General features: G+C 35.4%; 1 protein-coding gene across 1 annotated transcript; it reads left to right on the top strand.

Annotated features, from left to right (window-relative positions):
• Positions 1-9,514: 9,514 nt before the first annotated feature.
• Positions 9,515-20,114, top strand: LOC131011702 (PH, RCC1 and FYVE domains-containing protein 1). Its single transcript, XM_057939499.1, has 9 exons — positions 9,515-10,166; positions 11,113-11,199; positions 15,447-15,536; positions 15,687-15,773; positions 15,866-15,985; positions 16,062-18,161; positions 18,261-18,407; positions 19,047-19,600; positions 19,689-20,114. The coding sequence occupies exons 1-9, from the start codon at positions 10,119-10,121 to the stop codon at positions 19,846-19,848; spliced, it is 3,393 nt and encodes a 1,130-aa protein (XP_057795482.1). The 5' UTR covers positions 9,515-10,118; the 3' UTR covers positions 19,849-20,114.
• Positions 20,115-21,332: the final 1,218 nt, after the last annotated feature.

Here is a 21,332-nt window from a genome sequence, read left to right as displayed (position 1 = left end):
GGAGTACATTTTTTTTTAAAATACTAATTGTGATTATTCTGCCCTTTGTAAATTTTTTGTTTCTGAAAATTAGTTTTATGAAATATTAAAGCTTTTATTTTATTAATATATACTTTCTTTTTGTAGTACAAATATAAATATTGTATAAAATTAAATATGATAAAATTTATAATATTTATATATATGCACTCCAATGAGACCCCCTAATTTTCGTGTAACATGAGGCACGATCTGGTGCGTTTATTTTATCAATTCTATGGCTGATATTGAATCTGGATGGAGATTTTTTTTTTCGCAGGCTTCGAATCCTGGAGGGAGCAGAATATTTTAAATTTTGTTATTCATCAGTATATATACTGCATTGTTCATCAGTATATACTACCTTGTTCATCAGTATATATGTCTTATTCATTACCAATTTTTTAAATTTTATTTTTCATCAGTATATATATTTTGTTCGTTAGATATATGTCTTGTTCATTAGTATTATATGTCTTATTCATTGTCCTCATGTTACACGAAAAATAGGGAGTCTCACTGGAGCGCGCTCCTATATATATATATATACTATTACATGTATTGCACTGAGGATAAATTTATTTATTTTTAAATAAAGTAAGTTTTGATATTTAATTCAACTAAATTAGCTAAACCAATATAAATTGTGTTGGTCTCGAGCGAGCGCGTACTAGTGTATGAAGAGGGAATACCTTGTTGCAAATTTTTCGTTGCTTTCCAGAGTGAGTACTCTAAACAATTTCAACAGATTAATAGTCAGTCAGAGTGATACAGATCAGTTGACCAAAAGGTAGACTCACTAGATATCCAAGTAAGCATGTATTTAACTGAGTATTCATTTAGCAATCCTACTAACTACTCGTAAGCTAATAAATTTGAACTAATAACTGGTATGTGCGGAATGTGGTGGTTAAGTTGCTCGCTTAATCAAAAAAATTTAAGTATAATTTTTAACTTAGTTCAAATTCAGTTTATGATCAGTGACTTGAGTCAGATGATAAAGTGTATGTTGAAAATAAGTTTTTCAGTTGATGTTGATTGTGTTATGTTGATGGTCAGTTTGCAGTTGATAATCAGTTTGTAAAATGATGAAAGTAGACACACAATGTAAAGTATACAATTAGTATTACGTGGTTCATAGAAACCCTCCAACATCCACGGTTCTGGTTTGCAAGAGAATCCACTAACTTCAGATTTTTTATTTTAGAGCTGCAAGTCAGCTGACTAGTCAAGTTCCTTACGGTTTACAGCAATTTCATGAGTTGCATTCGATTACAATTTTTCAGGTTTTCAGACACTAACACGTAATTTACTCGTTGACATTTTTTCTAACAACTACTCCCTTCGTCTACGAAATGAGAATCTATTTCGGGACAATATGGGTTTTAAGGAATGTATTGAGTGTGGTGTAAGTAAACTACGGGTCCCATTTTTTTAGAATATTAATTAAAGGGTTGTGTGGGATACACTTGCCAAAAAATGGAAATGGATACTCATTTTGTGGACGGAATAAAAAAGAAATATGGGTACTTATTTCGTGGACGGAGGGAGTAACATTTATCTTTTACAATGGGTGAGTGTTTTAAGGGTTTCATTTCCATAGTATAGGCCCCCAAAGTTTGAAAAATCATACATTTAAGCCCATTTGACTAATGGCAGTTTGACCCCGTTAGTCAAATTTTTTAACCCCCCAATTTCTTTATTCTTCAAATTTCTACCCCCAATTCCAATTCAACCACCGCCGATATCTCCCTTGGCGCCGTTGGTAGCCTCTCTCAATTTGGCGCTGCCAACACCGTGGTGCAAAAAACACGCCGCCGACCTCAGCAACGGTGTCGAAGTCTGCGCCTCCTGCCTTCGCGATCGCCTCTTTGCTATAATAGAGGCGCAGGCCCTGAAACAACCGCAGCTCCTCCGCAAATAGGATGCGCAACAACACCTTCCGTCTCTCTCGTTTTCACGATCGGTCTCATTTTACATCTTGCGGCTGACGACAAATGTCAGCGTTGCCTCCTAGCATATCCACGGCCACCAGCGGAGCCTCTACAACACGCCCCAGCTAGGGCCCGCTGCGAATGAGGTTAAGAACAAGAAGGGCCACGACGGCAGATTCTCCGCTCTATTTTTAGGTCTATTCAGATTGAAATCTGACAAGCATGCACGATTTGAATTCGGGTTTGGATTATAGGGTTTTGGGTGAGTCCTGCTCCGCTCCTCCGTTTTGGTTCTCTAATATGATTCCCGGCCACCGGAGAAAGCATATTCTGTTGTTCTCGGTGGACGAGAGTTCGATTGGAGCGTAGCAAAGAGCCTACCGGAATCGAGATCGCGGAATGTCGTCGGTGAGATGCTTCGACGATGACGACGATGAACATTGCCACTGCAGTTCGAGTGGTTACTCGTTGGAATTGTTGTAGGGGTGGAGGCAGATGCCGCGGAGGACTCCGGTGGCGGCGGCGATAGCCGCGCCGGATTGAGAAAGAGGTGACTGAAGCCTCGCCGTCGCCGGATTGAGGGAGAGGCTACCAGCGGCACCGAGGGAGATGTCGGCGGTGGCTGAATTGGAATTGAGGGTAGAAATTGGAAGAAGAAAGATTTTGGGGATTTAAAAAAAATTGACTAACGGGGTCAAACGACCGTTAATCAAATGGGCTTAAATGTATGACTTTTCATACTTCGGGGGCTTATTTGTACACACAATGACTATGGAGAGCAATACGCTATAGGAGCCTATACTACATGGGCCTATCTACACCTTAACCCTTGATAATATCATACCTTATATCAACTGAATTATATATCATAAATCCAAGTATTACCACTCCTTTATGCATAGTTTGTATGCTATTATATTGAGGCAGATTCATCCAATATATGTGTGGATGTGAGTTGCCTCATCATTAAGAAAATTCACAAAATAAACATGCTTAAATGTAATCATATTCCATACCTATATACAAAAGTGAGGGACTTGCATGATCCTCCATATTAATTATACTCTTCAAACTAAGAAAACGTTTGGATTGAGATATAAGAAACATATAAGCTTTATCTACTCCATTTGTCCCAATTCAATAGGACATATTTCCTTATTTGCACGTCTCAATTCAATAGGCAACTTCCTAAAATAGAAAGTCAATACATAACAAATATCTCCACATAACTCATTATTTACACCAAATTACATTGTATATCACACATAATTATCTCTTCTTTATTTCTCTCTCCTACTTTTTGGACAAGTATATCATAATTTTTTTTTCTTTATCTCTCCTATTTTATTATAAACTATTTGTTTCTTAACATCTGTGCCCAAGCCTTGTGGCCTATTGAATTGAGGCAGAGTGAATAAGAGATTTAGATAGGTCGTATAAAATTATGGGAAACACATTTTCCCTTGAGTAGTGTATAATTTTATACTTAGATAGTGTGTTATAATTTTATACCACATTCTAAAGATGAATACATTTATTATCATTCAAAACAAATAAGATATAAAAAATATGGTATCCAATTTCAATGATAAATTTATGCCTCATTATATTATACATCTATTTAAAGGTATAAAAAGCAAACACATACACCTTAAAAAAACCTTGTACGGAATAAATTTATAATAGCAAACAACTTAAAATGAATTGAAACTTGATGAAAATTGAGCTATAGCATATAATACAACGGACATATCAATTTGTAAGATAAGTTAGATTTTGAATACAAATATAATTAAAGACTGATAAATTATAAACATCCATTAGATATACGTTTTGAATTCTAATTTTGACAATTCTTACAAATTTTGACCCCTAACACGATTTCACATATTTTTTTTGAGATAATAAAGTTAACCAAGCAAAATAATGTCAGCATTATTTTGTTAGGATTAAGTTTAATTTGATTGGACTCAGTCACTCGACTTAATGTTTGGTATTAGGTGTGAAATTGAATGGGATTGACCCAATTGAACATTGGTGACCTCGTTTTGTTTATTATTGAGTCGACTCAAACATTTTTTTTTTCAAAAATGACAGACATAAATTGTTGATTAAATTTAAGGCCGTTTTTTTCGATCGTTAAAGCTGCAGTTTAATTTCTTGCAGTGAGGCTATCAAACTTATTTGAATCCAAATGAACTTTTTTTAATACATTGTTAAATTTTAATATTACCCATCCTGTAAAAAATAAGACATGTTACTTTAATTATAGCAATTGAGCCAGGCTAACTACGTAGCTATTATGTATACTAAGAGCATTCATAGTGGATAGCTCGATCTCCCTTACTCGAGTAAGATTGGGATTGAGTCAATCACTGTGGGCTGAGCTCGACTCGAGGCCTACTCGATGTTTCGAGTTCGCCTCTTTCTCTCGGAATTCAAGCGCATGTATGCACGCGCTAGTTTAAAAAAAATCAATTTTTTTAAAAAGGGTTGGACCGTTGCTGTTGAATGTTGTTTTGTTTTCTTCATCTTCTTCTTTTATATTCGACCGTTTGAGTTTATGTTTTAATTTTTTTTATTTTTTATTGCAATTGGACCGTTGGATTTTTTTATTTTTTTTCTTCTATAAATACATAGTTCCTCCACCATTCTCTCTCACAATTCTTTCCATCATCTCTCTCACACTATCTCAATTCTCTTATCATCCTCCAAGAGGACAAAGACTACTGAGACGGGTGACTTCACCACCTCAGCGTCAGGCGATGAAATCACGTCTTCCCGACCGATTGGAAACAAAGCGGTGAAGGCGGCGGCGAGGGCGGCTAAAGGGAAAGGAAAGGCGGCGGCGCAAAGCTCGGAGTTTCCTCCCGAATGCAAGGAGTACATGGAGAAGTCCGACACCAAGCTCAAACGAATAATGGAACTGTGCGACACAAAGAATGCCCTCGAGAGAGAGATCCACGACGATCGAATCATATTCATGAAAACTTCCGACATGACTCCGGAGCAGCTAGAATGACACAAGGAACGGGTGGCAACAATTCTAGCTCGGAGAATGGGTGTGAAAACTAGATAGTTTTTTTAAGCTTTTCTTTAATTATGTCTTTAGTTTTTTTTTAAATGTAATTTATAGGGTTTTTAAATTTGTGTAATTAAAGTTAAATGAAAAATACAAAAATCAAAACTAAAAAGATAGAGTAGGAGAATGAGTCATCCCAGTGTGGGCTCCTTACTCATAAGTCATAAGTGGTCCCCTACTCTATAGAGTAAGGAGTTTACTCAACCACTGTGGATGATGCTCTAATGAAATACACTTTATGAGGCACACTTCGGTGTATCTATTACAATAAAAAAATTCTAATTATACTTAATAAATTTTAATCAAGAATTAAATTATAATTTAAAATTAATAAATTCTAATTGAATATATAAAAGGAAGGTGTACCATACGTTCAAACGCTACCCTTTTTTTTTGCATATACTTATTACTAATGTACAAAAATAAAAGTTACTTATTAAATTAATCATTCAATATTTTTATGTTATCGCAAGTATAATACTAACAAAATTGCCTAATTTTTATTTTGCTCAAAAACAAATATTAAATTTATTTACATATTACCCAATCTTACTAAACCATTTAAGATTCACAACAAACGATCACTCCAACAAAGTAAACGAAACGAAACCTTATGGAATCAAATATTAGATGAATTAACAGCAGCAAGAATCCACCTCAAAATAACCAAACAAAATCTTAATTGAATTGAAAGACCGAATGGATTCTTGTAGACGTGTATAAATATAAGAATTAGCGTTTGAGAATAGTCGACTTGTATATAGGGTTGTAGACGAATCGAATCGAAGTGATATCACTGTATTCGATTTGTATTCATGAAATTATTCAAGATTTGAATCAATATTCGAATACCTTTCGAATAATAAATCTGGTTCGTATTCGATTCGAATTAATATTTGAACTATTCGTATTTGATTCGAATATTCGATTCAATTCAAAATTTTATAAAAAAATATCTAAAATAATATTCTAAACAATGTAAGATTCTATATTCAACCTAGAGACATGAAAGTGAAAGAAAGGTGGGCGCTTGCTCTTGAATTTAGGGCTTAGAGATATTAAGATTTAGTTTTAATCATTTTTATTTTTTGTTTAATTCATTTAATTATAATTTATTAGCTTATCTATTTAACAATAAGGTTTAGGTTGGTTGTTGTTATACATTTCTTTCATTAATTATCTCTATACAATTATAATTAGATTAGATAGTTATAAATAAAATATTATATATATATATATATATATATTATGAATATTTAATCGAATCGAATACTTACGAATATTGAATTGAATATCAAAATTTTCAATTTGTATTTGGTAACTAATCGAATCAAAAATATTATTTTTATTTGGATTCAATTCGTAAATTTTCGAATACAAATATCAAAATTCGAACACGAATATCGAATCGAATAAAATTATTTGATTCGTATACAACCCTACTTTTATACTCCCTCCGTCCCACGAGTCTTGACACGTATTCCTTTTTGGGCCGTCCCACGAATCTTGACACGTTTCCTTTTTTGGCAATAATTATTACCTTCTCTCTCCTACTTTATCACCTTTATTATATTCTCTCTCCTACTTTATCACTTTTATTACCTTCTCTCTCCTACTTTATCAATTTTATACTTTATTAATTACACACTTAAAACACTAATCTACAACTCCTTAATTCCCGTGCCGAACCCAAACGTGTCAAGACTCGCGGAACGGAGGGAGTATTTTCCTAGGCAGAGGAAAAGGATATTCGTTAGAAAATATCGAATTTCAGCGCATGAAACTAACCACGCGGCGCAATAAGAAGCCCGTACTTTTTTGATTGCTTACCTGCACTCAAAACACACGATCACAGCATTTATTTCAATCACTACTGCCTATTGGCTATTGGAGATATCAATTCCATCCCAAAATCGATTAATTAGCCACGATATATAAGAAAAACGAAGGGTTAGAGTAAAGGATTTGTGAACTGAAAAAATTCAATATAAGAAAAAAAGTAATCTGAGAAAATGGAGTAATATAATTGGCACGAATTATAAATAACATGAGCCTAAGAATTGACCTAAAAATTGAATAGATTGATTTGATTAAGAGGGTGTTTTGGTTAAACTTATTTCAAAGAATTTATAAGTTTCAATAGTTTATAAGTTGTTTCAAAAGCTTATAAGTTGTAAGAGTTTTTGTATAGTTGAGCTTTTAAGTGAGAGAGTGAATTTTATATTAGAGATTTTTTTTTGTTAGATAGAAAAAATGGAGAGATGAATTTGAAAGGTATATGATTGAAATAAAAAATTATAATTGTATAATATTTGTAAAATGATTGTTGTATATAAGATTTTGAAACAATAAATCGGGGTAGATAAACTTATTTTTTTGATAAATTTACAATATTAAATAAAGAAATTAAAAGGCCATGTCACATGAAACTCGAACCCAAGACCTTTGATTTTAGGCATTAACCCCTTACCGCTTGACCAACACACGCACACGATAAGCTCTTCAAATTTATTTTTACAGCTTATAAGCTCATAAGGTGTTTGGCTAAGCTTATTTTAAAGAGCTATAAGCTTCAATAACTTATAAGATATTTTTTAAGAGTTTATAAATTGCTAAAGTGTTTGGATAATTGAACTTATAAGTTAAAAAGAGAAAATATTTGTCAAAGAGAGAAAATTGAAGAGAGATGAACTTGAAATGATATACAATAAAAATAATAAATCATAGTTGAATAATATTTGTAAAATAATTATTGTATATTAGACTATGAAAAAAAAAATTGCTTTAGAAGAATTTATTTTTTGGAGGGCATATAAGCTCTTTTAACTTATTTTCAAAGTTTATAATCTATTTAAAACTTATTTTACCAAATATTTTCAAGAAGTTTATAAATTTCTAAACAACTTATAAGTTATTTTTTGACCTCACTCATAAACAAATAATCCGAGATCGACGTCACGACTCAATCGCGAGTATTGCACAAATGCAAATAACTCAAAAAACCCGCCACGTCACCCAGAAAGCGAGGGCATATTGGGAATTTCAGCAACATGCAAAAGTAATTGGTCCACTTTGCCCCCCTTTACTTCTGAAAATGCCTCTTCTCGACCTCTACTGGTCCAGTCAATTTGTCCGAATGCTATTTTTTTCTATTATTAATATTTTCTTAGAAATTTAGGTGCTGCCCTTCTAGATCATTTATATATTTTTGATTATGATAAAGCTTGATTCATAAATAACCCATTATTGTCAAATTTCTGACTAATATTGCTTTGACAATAGAAGTAATGCGAAATTGACCCTCAACCGTGAGAATTGATTGATGTATTAATATTATTTATTACAACATGTTTGAATTAATATGTTGAATTGTTGGTTCATAAATAAAAGTAAGCTTAGGATAATTTCAATACGTTTATTAAATTTAAAGCGGAGAGTATTCCTCACAGAAACATATAAATAAATTGTGTGCTTGAATTTCTTTTCCTGTTAAGTGAAGCTTACAATATGAAAATGCAAACAGGATTTTAATAATACTCCCTCCGTCCCACCATTTTAGTCCCTTATTCTATTTTGAGATGTCCCAAAAAGATAGTCCACTTTTCTAATTAATACTATATAAAAGTATTGTTTTTACTAAATTAACCTTATTTAATGCTTCACTTAAATGTGAAAAGGGTGTGTGAAAATAATAAATAAGGGTATAAAAGATAAAAATATAAAAATTAAATGCATTTTCTTAATATGTGTGAAAACTGGGAGGGGACTAAAATGATGGGACGGATAGAGTATTTGTTATTTCGCGATCTATAATTATCTCAAATTATGATAGGCCTGCTAATTAATTGTTCATTTATTAAGGGTTTATGGTTTAAAATCCCAAATTAAGTCATCACAGCCTGTGTTACACAGGATAAATTTTCAACTATTTCACATAGAGGTAGGCAATACTTTAAATGAAATAAACATTATTTAATGTCGTAAAGTTTAATGAACCAGTAAATTACCGATATTACCATAAACCACACCACACATAGACATGTTACCTAACATCTTAGATCATATGTTCTTAAAAAAAATTCGTAATACAGTATTACTGTTTTTTAAACGTTTTTTTCAATTCCAATATAAATACAAAAGAATAAATCAATATCAATATTTTAAGAAAATACATTACTAACTTGCAGAAAATTACATTTACCAATTTGTTTCTCTTTTTTCTGACAAACACCAATTTGCTTCTCTTGAGAAAACATTTAAAATATACTACATTATAACATGTGAATGACATATTATACTCTGAAGGCAAGTATCTTTTTCAAATTTCCCCCTTGATTATTTGAATTAAATCTGAAACACTAATTCCCAAAAATCTTAGAATAAGTCCTCATTTATCAATTGAAAAAAAGTTTGGAAGAAAAAAGAAAAAGAAAAAGAAAAAAAGGATTTACACAGATGCAGGGAAGCAGAGGTACAACTCCCCACATTTTATCCCAGCTTAATAATATTTCTCGGTTCTCAGGCAAAGTTTCGGAATTGCTGCATCTCCCTCTGCTTTTTCCTCATCTTTGACTCGCTACTCTCTCTCTCTCTCTACGCGCACACCACCTTCTTCTCTTTCTCTTTCCGCCATTGCTTTCTCTCTCTACGCCAACATTTATTTCTCATTTCCTTTTATTGTTTTCTTCTCTCCACACGCCATCTTCGCCGGCGTCGGAGCCGATATAACGCCGCCGGTGGACGGATTTTTCGTATCGTCGGACTTTGCCAATTGGACTCCGTCGGAAGGAGGGAAGACTTAATTTGACTTCGGAGCTTCGACAGAGAGGAGAGCGGAAAAACTGAGGAGCCTTGTTTTTGGGGATAAGTCTTCCAGATCTGCAGGAGAGAGAAGGCGAGGGTTTTTTTGTTGGATCTTTGGAGGCTCTCTTTCATTTATTCGAAGGGGGAGGTAGGGAAGTTAGTTGGCGGTGTGGATGGTAGTGCGCGGAGGAGGAAGAGGTGGCGGATTGGTGGCATGATAATGAGTGGAGTGGGATGGTGGTGGCGGTGGTGCTGGTGTGGAGGTGAGTGCTTCACATGGAATGGCAGATCTTGTTAGCTACAGTAATGCCGACCGTGACATCGAGCAGGTATACTTGCTCTATTTTTTTTTTTTTTTTTTTTGAGAGAGAATGGTATACTTGCTCTTTGATTTGTCTATCTAGCTCTGAATTTATGCTTTTGTTTAGAAGGCGTGATTCTTAGCGTTATGTTTTACTTCATATTTTGGCGATCAAAGTTGAAATTTTTGTTAATGCTTTTGAGGAAAATGCTGTTTGTTTGCCATCTGATTGATAATTTGCGTGCATATATATATATATATATGTGTGTGTGTGTGTGTGTGTGCAATTTTTCAAGAGTTCGTACTGTTGATGTCAAATTTGGAAGAAATGCATCATCTTCTTGGTTCCAGTTGAGTTTGCTCTATTATTTTGTACATCCTGTCTTTAGTATTGCTGATCATTTAATAGTAGGTCGCTCCAAAGTTCGTAATTGTGATTTTGCTGTAAGCGAGTGTGTAGTGCTGAACATGTCTTTTCTTCACGATTGGTGTCTCTTAACAAGATACACGGAGATGCTGAACTCAGAACATTTGGAGGTTTAATTTTGCTTTTATTTGCAGTGGATGTCATATTCCAGTAGACATCTTGAGCGTTATCTATATTATTGTGTTTGGGGTTGTATTTTTTTTATTTGTTCCGAATGTTTGGTCATTCTCAACTCATTAAAATCTGACAAACCATTTACTCTGTGGCTAACTGAGCATAACTTGAATATTTGCTTTTCATACTATCTCTCGAATCCTAGTGATAGACATAAGGTGGTTGGATAGTAAGAGAATCGTCACAGTGTTTCCTCACTCCAGACATCAGCATCCATTTTTCTTAAAATCCATGCTTCTCACATGAGACTTCAAACTCACTTTGTCTGGTCAATTTTGATTTAGAGTGTTCTGAAACTTGTATAGTCAAGTTGTATATAATGTTTGTTTAAATCCCAATATTTCTTTTGACAGTTCATTCTCACTTTGTGTAGGCGTTGGTTGCTCTAAAGAAGGGAGCTCAGCTACTTAAATATGGTCGTAAGGGAAAACCTAAATGTTATCCGTTTAGACTCTCTAATGTAAGACTAACATACCATATGCAGTTTTATGCTACTTTTTACTACTGTATATGATATTGCAAGTTAGCTTGGCCTTTTCATTCTGCAGTTGCAAATCTCTTGTTTTCTTTTTACTGATTTGTTAAAAGTTACACTGAGAAATTATTAATTAGATCATGCATCATTAATGTGATAAAAGAGGGTGAGTGTAGCATGATTCTTACTTTTCTTGCTGTTGTTTGTGCTTTAATATGGCATTTGGTGCAAAGATCTTGCTCACGGGTAATTGCCTTCTTTAATTATTTTAAGTGTACATATATGTCTTGCCTTCCAATCCTCCTTTGATGAGTTTGCCATTCTGATATTCAGGATTGATATGTTTAGGTATGTAATCCATAGTGTTTGCTATCGCATATTCATAGAGTTAATCATTTTGGAAAAGTTCCAATTGCAGTAATATTTTTGAAAGCATTTCACGTGCATGTTTGCATTTTTTTTTGCTTCGAGTTGTTGTTTGAGGTTTTCTGCTATCTTACACTTTGATGGTATATTGAAGATTTTTGATCTCTTCTCCATTCTTTATATAATTCTCAAGCTTAATTTGCTTGTTAAACGATATGCTGGAAACATATTTGGGACTAATTTTCTGTATATTCATCAACTCAATAAAGCACCTATTTATAATACAAGTCCTAACTAAACTATGGAGCTTAATCAAAAATACTATATATAATTACAATACCCCACCTCAAGTTAGAACATAGATGTCAATCATGCCTAGCTTGTTACATAAAGAACATTAAAACAATTAATTATTGACTCAAAAACTAGAACTAACAAGACTCAATTATCTAAAGAAAACAATTATTAAGAAACCGACAACTAAAAAGAAAACAAAAGTGGACAAAGTTCCTTCAAAATGGGAAGACCGATTCCCCTCACCAAAAATCTTCTTCCTCGCAAGATTTTGAATCAGCAATGGTGGTGAAAGAAGTAGGTTGAGACCTCACAATTTCTTTAACTTGCAACAAATGAGCATCCTCTCGTGACCAAGAAAGGAACTTAACTTTTTTTGAATTTATAATAAGAATAACCTAAGGTAACAGAATTAAGTTTGTGTTATGTGATTCTTGTCATCACGGGTACAACCTCAGGAACCAGTCCTTTTCACCCTCAGACATAGTTTCCAACTACTAGAGAGCAGAAAAGAACTTCAAACAGAAATAGAAATTCCAAACACAAAATTCAACTTTCAAACTACCAAACATTACCCAAAAACAGAATCCGATCCTGTACCAGAATGGTATAACACCAATCTGACGCTGACCCAACCAAATAGGTAAACAACTTGCCTTAGACAAGATGCAACAAACCAATTAAATGATATCAATCTCAAACGGAAACTTAAATTCCAATCAGAAGTTGATTCTGTACCCAAAGAGGAATCCAATATGGCAATACCAACCTGATATTGACCCAAACAGGTACACAAAACGAAAGGGGATGTCGAGACGAGCACAACGCAACAAACTAGATTGAATTCTGGCAACACACATGCTCACACGCGCCAAAAATTTGAATTTGGACGAGAACATATCCCAACAGTAACCAAACAGATAGAGGACGACAAGGTGAGTCAAATGGGACTGGCCGGAGCATATTCTGGCGAGAAACGTGTCTGCACACACTGAAAAACAGAAACAGTGCATAAACCCTCTCCAGCGTGTGACAGCCACATGCGCTGAATCTGGTGAGCGAACATCCGGCGAACATTGGTATGATGGCGGCGCACTTCCCTGGCCAGGTGGTGGTTGGTTCGTGGTGATGACTGGTGATACTTCGAACAAGAATGGGTGGCTGCCTCCTTTTTCACCCAACAACCATAACTTTAAATTCTAAAACCCTAATTTCAAAATCCTACAAACCCAAATTTTGAAACCCTAGTTCCTATTGCTCCTGGTACCATGTTAAATGATATGCGGGAAATATATTTGGGACTAATTTTCTACATATCCATCAACTCAATAAAGCACCTATGTATAATACAAGAGTCCTAACTTCACTACATAACATAATCAAAACCTAATACTAAAATACTATATATAATTCCAACATTGCAAAATAACATTTTTCTGGAAATTACAAAAATACATTTAAATTGGATATAAGTTGGAAGCATAGCGCTATTTGTTGATCTTGTATCTACACCTTTGGATCTAGCTTTACCTACAAGCTCTGCACTTCTAAAGAATCAGGATTGCCTGTTGCTCCATGCTTGGAATGGAGTATGGACCTATCTTGTTGGAATACACACCTTAGCTCCTGGACTCAAGAGAGTTTGGTAGAGGCAGGCATATAAAGAAAAAAAAATTGGAGGCGAAACTTATCTGTTGAGAGGAAGTACAATAACTGTGAATAATTCGTATAGAAATAGGAATCAGATACTGCACTTCTAAAGAATCAGGATTACCTGTTGCTTCATTCTTGGAATGGAGTATGGATCTATCTTGTTCATCTTGATGAATACACACCTTAGCTGGACTCAAGAGGGGGTTTGGTAGATGTGCGTAAAAAAAAAAAGTTTGGAAGCGAGCTTATCTGTTCAGAGGAAGTAGAATAACTTTGAATAACTCATAGAAATAGGAATCATATACCACAATGATTGTTTAAAATATTCACTGAATAGAGACGACGAAGTGCAGTATGTTGATAAGATGCTTCTCCTCCAATCAATAGGTCAGGGGTTCGAATCACCTAGAGGGCTAGAGCGAACTTAGGCAAGTGAGTGAGTGGCAGTGCAGTTGCTCCTCTGGAAGAAAAAGACAGATCTGATACTTATTTATTTAATACGCAATTCACAGTGTCTAGTGACCTTCCGGCGACGAAACCGATAGTACTGAGAGTCGAGTTAAGAAGTTCAGATTTCATAAGCAAAGAGAGAAGGATCAAGAGAAGAGGCGGCAGAGACGCATTTTTGATCTACATAAGCCACAGCCCATAGCACTGGCGACGGCTCCGGCATAAATGCAAGGAGGATGTATAGCTGATATAGGATCTTGTGGAACAGGATTTGATTCTGCAAGCGGTTGTGTGTTTTTTCTTTCTTTGGGTAATAACATTTTTTTTTAAAATCACTCAGTCGATGACAACGGGGTAGTCTGGTAAAGCTGACTTAATTTGGTTACATGTTTTAGAAAGCAATAGGTTGTGGACAGATATGACAGTCTCTTGGGTCTAAGGGCTACTTATATAACTGAATTATGGATTATACAATAACTTATTTTCCCCTTCGTTACTAAATCCAAGTGGTATGCAATCAACCACATGCGACAATTCTAGTACACTTTTGGTGATTTGAGTTTATCTAGCTCATGTTGATTGAATTTCTTAATAACAAATCCCACTTGTAAAATTGTTTTAACATCATATACTTCTATCATGACCAAATTCAACTGTAAGAGATTATAGAGATGCATTAGTGAAGGACCAGAAATCTTGCCTTTGTTCAAAAGCCCTGATTGCTTCCCTACAAGCAGATTTAGACAAATGGTCATGATTTTAGGATAATATCCATTTGCTTACAATGCCCATAGTCACCGAAACTATTCATGTTTCAGATACAAGATACTATATGATAAAAACTCTTATCAAAATGAACACTCCTCCATGACCAATATATATGGATGAAATATTAGTTACTGATAAAATGAGATAGTAACTTAGATTATATTATAAATGATAAGTAAAGGGAATACTTTTTTTAAACAAACTGATAATAAAACTAAAAGGGTCTAAACTGAGATATCATATAATCATTGCAGCTATTAAAACCACTTTAAGTGACCATATATAAAATTTAATATAAGAAATGTATCAAGCAAGTTAAAACTTGTTTCCTCAAAGAACTTACTGTTAAGATTGCCTATACGTCTGTGGTTGATTGAATTTCTAATGGACTTTCATTGTGGCCTGTACTGTGAAATATAATCTCAAAAGTATGGAATCCTCACATTTCTATCATCCTCTTTATTACAAAAAAATTGTGAAAAGTTCATTGAAGTTAAAATATTGTAGTCGTTCAACTGTTAAAGCCCATCAGAATTCATCATATCTCAAATATCAGTTGTAAAGTAGAGAAGGCTGGATATTATATTTAACTGTTATATTAGTTGTCGAAATAATCAAGATTTTTCAACATTACTACCTTTTACAAAGTCTATATTCTTGTGCTATTTACTTCCATTCTAATGGATGTTAATTTTTTGCAGGACGAAACAACATTAATTTGGATTTCTAGTAGTGGTGATAGGAGTTTGAAATTAGCTTCAGTTTCAAGGATTATCCCTGGGCAAAGAACAGTAAGATTTTGAGGACTTTGTTTCACTCCATTGATCTACTTTCTCATGTATTCATGTTTGGTTCCTTTATTCCCTTTTGTGTTTTCTGCATAGTTGGTCATATTTTATCTGGAGTTTGATTTTAATGATTGCGATGGACTTTTTCCTCAGGCTGTTTTTCAACGATATCTGCGCCCTGAAAAAGAGTACTTATCCTTTTCTCTCATATATAACAACGGGAAAAGATCTCTCGACCTGGTTAGTGATGAGCCAAAATTTTGCTGATTTTTTTTTAAATAAAGAACATTTAAGTGGAGCGTTGCTCATAATTATTTGTTGCATATTTCTAGATCTGCAAGGATAAAGTTGAGGCAGAAAACTGGATAGCTGGGCTCAAGGCATTAATAACATCAGGACAAGCTGGGCGCTCAAAAATTGATGGTTGGGGTGATGGAGGCCTCTATTTTGATGTGAGTTTACAACTTAGTATTATCACTTTGTCATCCTCCACTGTTTAGATCATAATCATTGACTCTATGATTCCAGGAAAATAGAGATTTGACGTCAAATAGTCCAAGTAACAGTTCTGTAAGTGCTACACGGGAAGTTAGCTCACCTGAGGTTTCCGTTAGTTCAAACATAATTGCTTCTCCTAATAGCTACCGACCTGATAATTTGGTCTATTCAGAAAGGTCACATGTAGCTTTGGACCAAACAAATATGCAAGTGAAAGGATCTGGCTCAGATGCTTTTCGGGTTAGTGTATCTAGTGCCCCCAGCACATCAAGTCATGGTTCTGCACCAGATGATTGTGATGCACTAGGGGATGTGTATATTTGGGGTGAAGTTATATGTGATAATGTTGTCAAGGTTGGGCCAGAGAAGAATGCTAGTTCCATTAGTACCAGAGCTGATATTCTTCTACCTAGGCCATTGGAATCCAATGTAGTGCTGGATGTGCATTATATAGCATGTGGGGTACGGCATGCTGCTCTAGTTACTAGGCAGGGTGAGGTTTTCAGCTGGGGTGAAGAATCTGGTGGACGGCTTGGTCATGGAGTCGGAAAAGATGTCACTCAACCTTGTCTAGTAGAATCATTAACATTTTGCAGTATTGATTTTGTCGCATGTGGTGAGTTTCACACATGTGCAGTTACAATGGCTGGTGAACTTTACACGTGGGGTGATGGTACACACTATGCTGGGCTCTTGGGTCATGGTACTGATGTTAGCCACTGGATACCAAAGAGAATTGCTGGCCCTCTTGAGGGACTTCAAATTGCAATCGTTACATGTGGTCCATGGCATACTGCCTTGATAACATCAACTGGACAGCTTTTCACTTTCGGAGATGGAACTTTTGGTGTTTTGGGCCATGGAAATAGAGAAAATGTTTCATACCCAAGAGAGGTTGAATCTCTAGCAGGTTTGAGGACGATTGCTGTTGCATGTGGAGTGTGGCATACTGCTGCTGTGGTTGAGGTGATTGTAACCCAGTCCAGTGCAAGTTTTTCATCTGGAAAATTGTTCACATGGGGAGATGGTGACAAAAACCGTCTTGGACATGGTGATAAAGAACCAAGACTGAAGCCTACTTGTGTGCCTGCACTTATTGATTACAATTTTCACAAAATCGCCTGTGGGCACAGTTTAACTGTTGGCCTGACTACATCCGGGCGTGTTTTTGCAATGGGAAGCACAGTGTATGGTCAACTTGGAAATCCTCAGTCCGACGGAAAGCTACCTTGCTTGGTAGAAGACAAGCTTGCAGCTGAATCTGTTGAGGAAATCTCTTGCGGCGCGTATCATGTGGCTGTGTTGACATCCAAAAATGAGGTTTACACATGGGGTAAAGGAGCTAATGGGAGATTGGGCCATGGTGATATAGAAGACAGGAAAGCACCCACTGTAGTTGAAGCTTTAAAGGATCGACATGTTAAATTTATTGCTTGTGGCTCAAATTATACAGCTGCCATATGTCTCCATAAATGGGTCTCTGGTGCTGAGCAGTCCCAGTGCTCTGCTTGTAGACAGGCTTTTGGCTTCACAAGAAAGAGACATAATTGCTACAACTGTGGATTAGTTCATTGCCATGCTTGCAGTTCTAGAAAAGCACCACGGGCTGCATTGTCACCTAATCCCAACAAACCATATCGTGTATGTGATTCATGTTTTGTAAAGCTATCTAAGGTAGCAGAAGCTGGAGCCAACAACCGGAGAAATTCTGGACCACGACTTTCAGGTGAAAACAAGGATAGACTGGACAAGGCTGACCTTAGATTGGCCAAGTCAGCCATGCCATCTAACTTCGATTTGATCAAACAATTGGACACCAAAGCAGCTAAACAAGGAAGAAAAGCTGATACATTCTCTTTAGGTCGCTCCTCTCAAGTATCTTTATTGCAGCTGCGAGATGCTGTTATGTCTACAGCTGTTGATGCACGTCGAACTGTTCCTAAGCCAATTCTCACAACCTCGAGTGTTAGTTCAAGGTCTGTGTCACCTTTTTCGAGGAAACCTAGCCCTCCAAGGTCAGCAACACCAGTTCCTACAACATCAGGTCTTTCTTTCTCCAAGAGCATTACTGATAGTCTCAAGAAGACAAATGAGCTTCTGAATCAGGAAGTGCATAAGTTACGGGTACAGGTATATCACACCATTCAATCTGTGTCCTTTTTTGGTTCTCAGATCTTGGGTAAATAAGTCATTGGGTTCCTAATTTTTGTTATCATGAACTTGATTTAGGTTGAAAGCCTTAAAAACCGATGTGACTTGCAAGAATTGGAGCTGCAGCAATCAGCCAAAAAAGCTCAGGAAGCAATGGCATTAGCTGCCGACGAATCTGCTAAATGTAAAGCTGCAAAAGAAGTGATCAAGTCACTTACAGCACAGGTTATGTTCGGTTTTAAGAAAAAGTTTAGTGGTATTTTTCATTAATCAGTGGCTTCTATGTTTATGCTTACTAAAGTACATATATTTGTCAATTTCTTTATCCAAGTTGTCTATGTTTTCTTCTGCAAGATTCTGAGAACAAAGCATCCATATGTTGAAACACATAAGAACTCTTGAATAGTTGAATGGAAAGGGGATGTAACTCTAGTCCTAATTGAATACTAATCTAATATAATAGAAAATACTTCAAGCTACTGGTTAAAATTACAATATCAAGAAAAGGGACAACTAAGTTCTTGTACTATCATATATGATGTTGTAATATACTTTCAAAGTACTCAGGCTTTTTCTGAAGGATGTTATTCGAGTCAAAATACGATATGTTTATCTAATAAACTGACTTTGCAACCTACAAGATTGGAGTTCTGAGAGTAGACTTTTTTCACATGGCTGGTCATTACATATCTGATTACTTTCGTATGTTAATCTTTGACTTAGTTTGTTTAAACTGCTGCTTCACTTGCTGCTAAATGCTAATTCCTTGGTCAAGTCACTTTTGTTTTTCTGTCTGTATGATTTGAAAGAGTTTTAAAAGTGCCAAGAGATTTGTTGTTGATCTGAGCAATTTTGATGTTCCAGCTTAAAGATATGGCAGAAAGGTTGCCGCCTGGGGCTTATGACCCTGAAAGTCTCAAACTAGTTTACTTGCCAAATGGATTGGAATCAAATGGCATACACTATTCTGGTGCAAATGGAGAAAGGAACTCAAGATCAGACGATACCAACAGCTCATACTTGGCTTCTCACCCTGAAACAGACTCAGGTGTGCAAAATGGAGCGCAAGGTCCATCTCAATTGCTCCGAGATCCTACCGGAAGCAGTGAAAGTGTCTTAGATGCTCAAGGACTTGAACGAGGCTCCTCAAATGGAACAAATGAGCGCCTGGATGCTCGACTTCCTAATGGTGGTGGAGTTCTTCACTCCTACAGAAGCAGCGTGTCTGAAAGTCTTGATGGGAAAGAATCGGTAACCAACCGTGACAGTGAAGCTGGCTCAAAATCTAGAAACTTAGCAGTCCCAGGAAGTGCTAGCCAAATTGAAGCTGAATGGATTGAACAGTACGAACCGGGTGTGTATATAACACTTGTAGCCCTTCGAGATGGAACTAGAGATCTCAAGCGTGTACGCTTCAGGTATTTGCTGCCCTCTAATCGCTATTCTTGTGGACTATTGCATAGAGTGAACCTTCTTGGGGTCTCACAGTTTTGTCTGCATGTACAGCCGGAGAAGATTCGGGGAACACCAAGCGGAGACATGGTGGTCGGAGAACCGAGAAAAGGTTTACGAGAAATACAACGTGAGAGGATCAGACAAGTCATCGGTCACCGGGCAGGTGGCCCGAAGATCGGAGGGAGGTCTTTCACCTTCTTCCCGGATTTAGGTAAGAAGAGAGGTTATTGGAGAAGTTGAGCATGACATGCATGATGTGGTAGTTGTCAAAGACCATTTGGAGGAAACAGACAACCCATTTTTGGCCCTTTCACTCATTCCTCGCCCTTTGCTCTTTTATTCTTTGTTATTATTATTTTGTTTTATTTAAATATTTTGGTCGATTTCATCTTGCAAGGGAAGGGCATCCACCTGCTTTTGTGCTCATATTGTGTATATATTAAACTCTCAAGTTATATAATTACATTCATGTCCAAATTTTGTCGTCTCACTTTCTTTCAGCATTAGCTTTAAGCTGGGTAGGGTTCTTGCCCAACTCGTAAAGACAAAGTAATTTTTTTTTTATTAATACATCCAAACATAGAAAGTAAAAGTACTCCTGTCTAAATGAATTTAAAGTAACACTAATTTTATCTCCATCAACTATTGTAATACTATTGTATAATAGGTAAAAGTAGCCACTTGCCCACTTTAGAAAATCATGACACCAAAAGTGCGAAGATATTTAGATAAATATGTTTCTTTTTTCCCTCAATTTCTAAATTTGATTACATCCTCAAAATTGACAGCCATAGTTTCGAGCAAAATCTCGTCACGACATGGTAGGATTAAGTGTTGAAATCTCGTGACGTGGCGAAGAGGCCCAAAATCAATGGAAAAGTTGTAGGTCCATTCGCAGCATAATCGAATGAATATTAGGTGATTGAATCATAAACAAATCCTAATATTTAATGTAATCTTACCATTTATGACTTTTTGTGCAGAGTTCTAAAAATAATCCGACATCTATTAAACTTTTAAACTGGCATGACACTGAATTTTCAATTTAATATACCAGATATGTATATACGCACGCTTGTGCCAATTCACAACATTTCGGTATCGGGGATTCATCGTCGTGCCATTTGTTTTTCTCTTATTTTTAACATTTTTTCAAAGTCAGCTCCTTTTCTTTCAAACTCGCATTAAAGAACATATCATTAAATAAAATTAACTATTTTTTATATTACATACATCTAACTTTCAGTTTATTGTATCAAAATATATGCATGCCCAAGTATTAAAAATAAAGTCAGTACATAAACCTTTCTATTCTTATATAATAAAAATAAAAAGTAGTCATTAAGATAACAATTTTTAAAAATAATTATTTTTTATATAAGATTAAATTATTATTTTTATTTTTGTTAGAGTCAATGTTGACTCCGACAATATTGGGTTGAATGTTAAAAACATTATGTTGTCAACATTTTCGAGAACCAGCTAACATTACTGAGGCTACCTTGAAACTGAACTTTGACTCTTTTGCTATCTGTAGATAATTAATCTTTACCTTCCTTTCACGTTTTATTATTCTTTGGTTGTGGAATAAATGTTATTTGGTAGTTGACCACATTTTAAATAAGTGCAGTGGTAGTTAATCATGGTCCAAAGTAGTTGGCAGTTTGTTCCTATTTTTCAAGACCCATGATCTTT

This window comes from Salvia miltiorrhiza, chromosome 2 (assembly GCF_028751815.1).
Source record: "Salvia miltiorrhiza cultivar Shanhuang (shh) chromosome 2, IMPLAD_Smil_shh, whole genome shotgun sequence".
In the NCBI taxonomy this organism is placed as follows: Eukaryota; Viridiplantae; Streptophyta; class Magnoliopsida; order Lamiales; family Lamiaceae; genus Salvia; species Salvia miltiorrhiza.
This window is presented reverse-complemented; position numbering and strand designations above follow the sequence as displayed.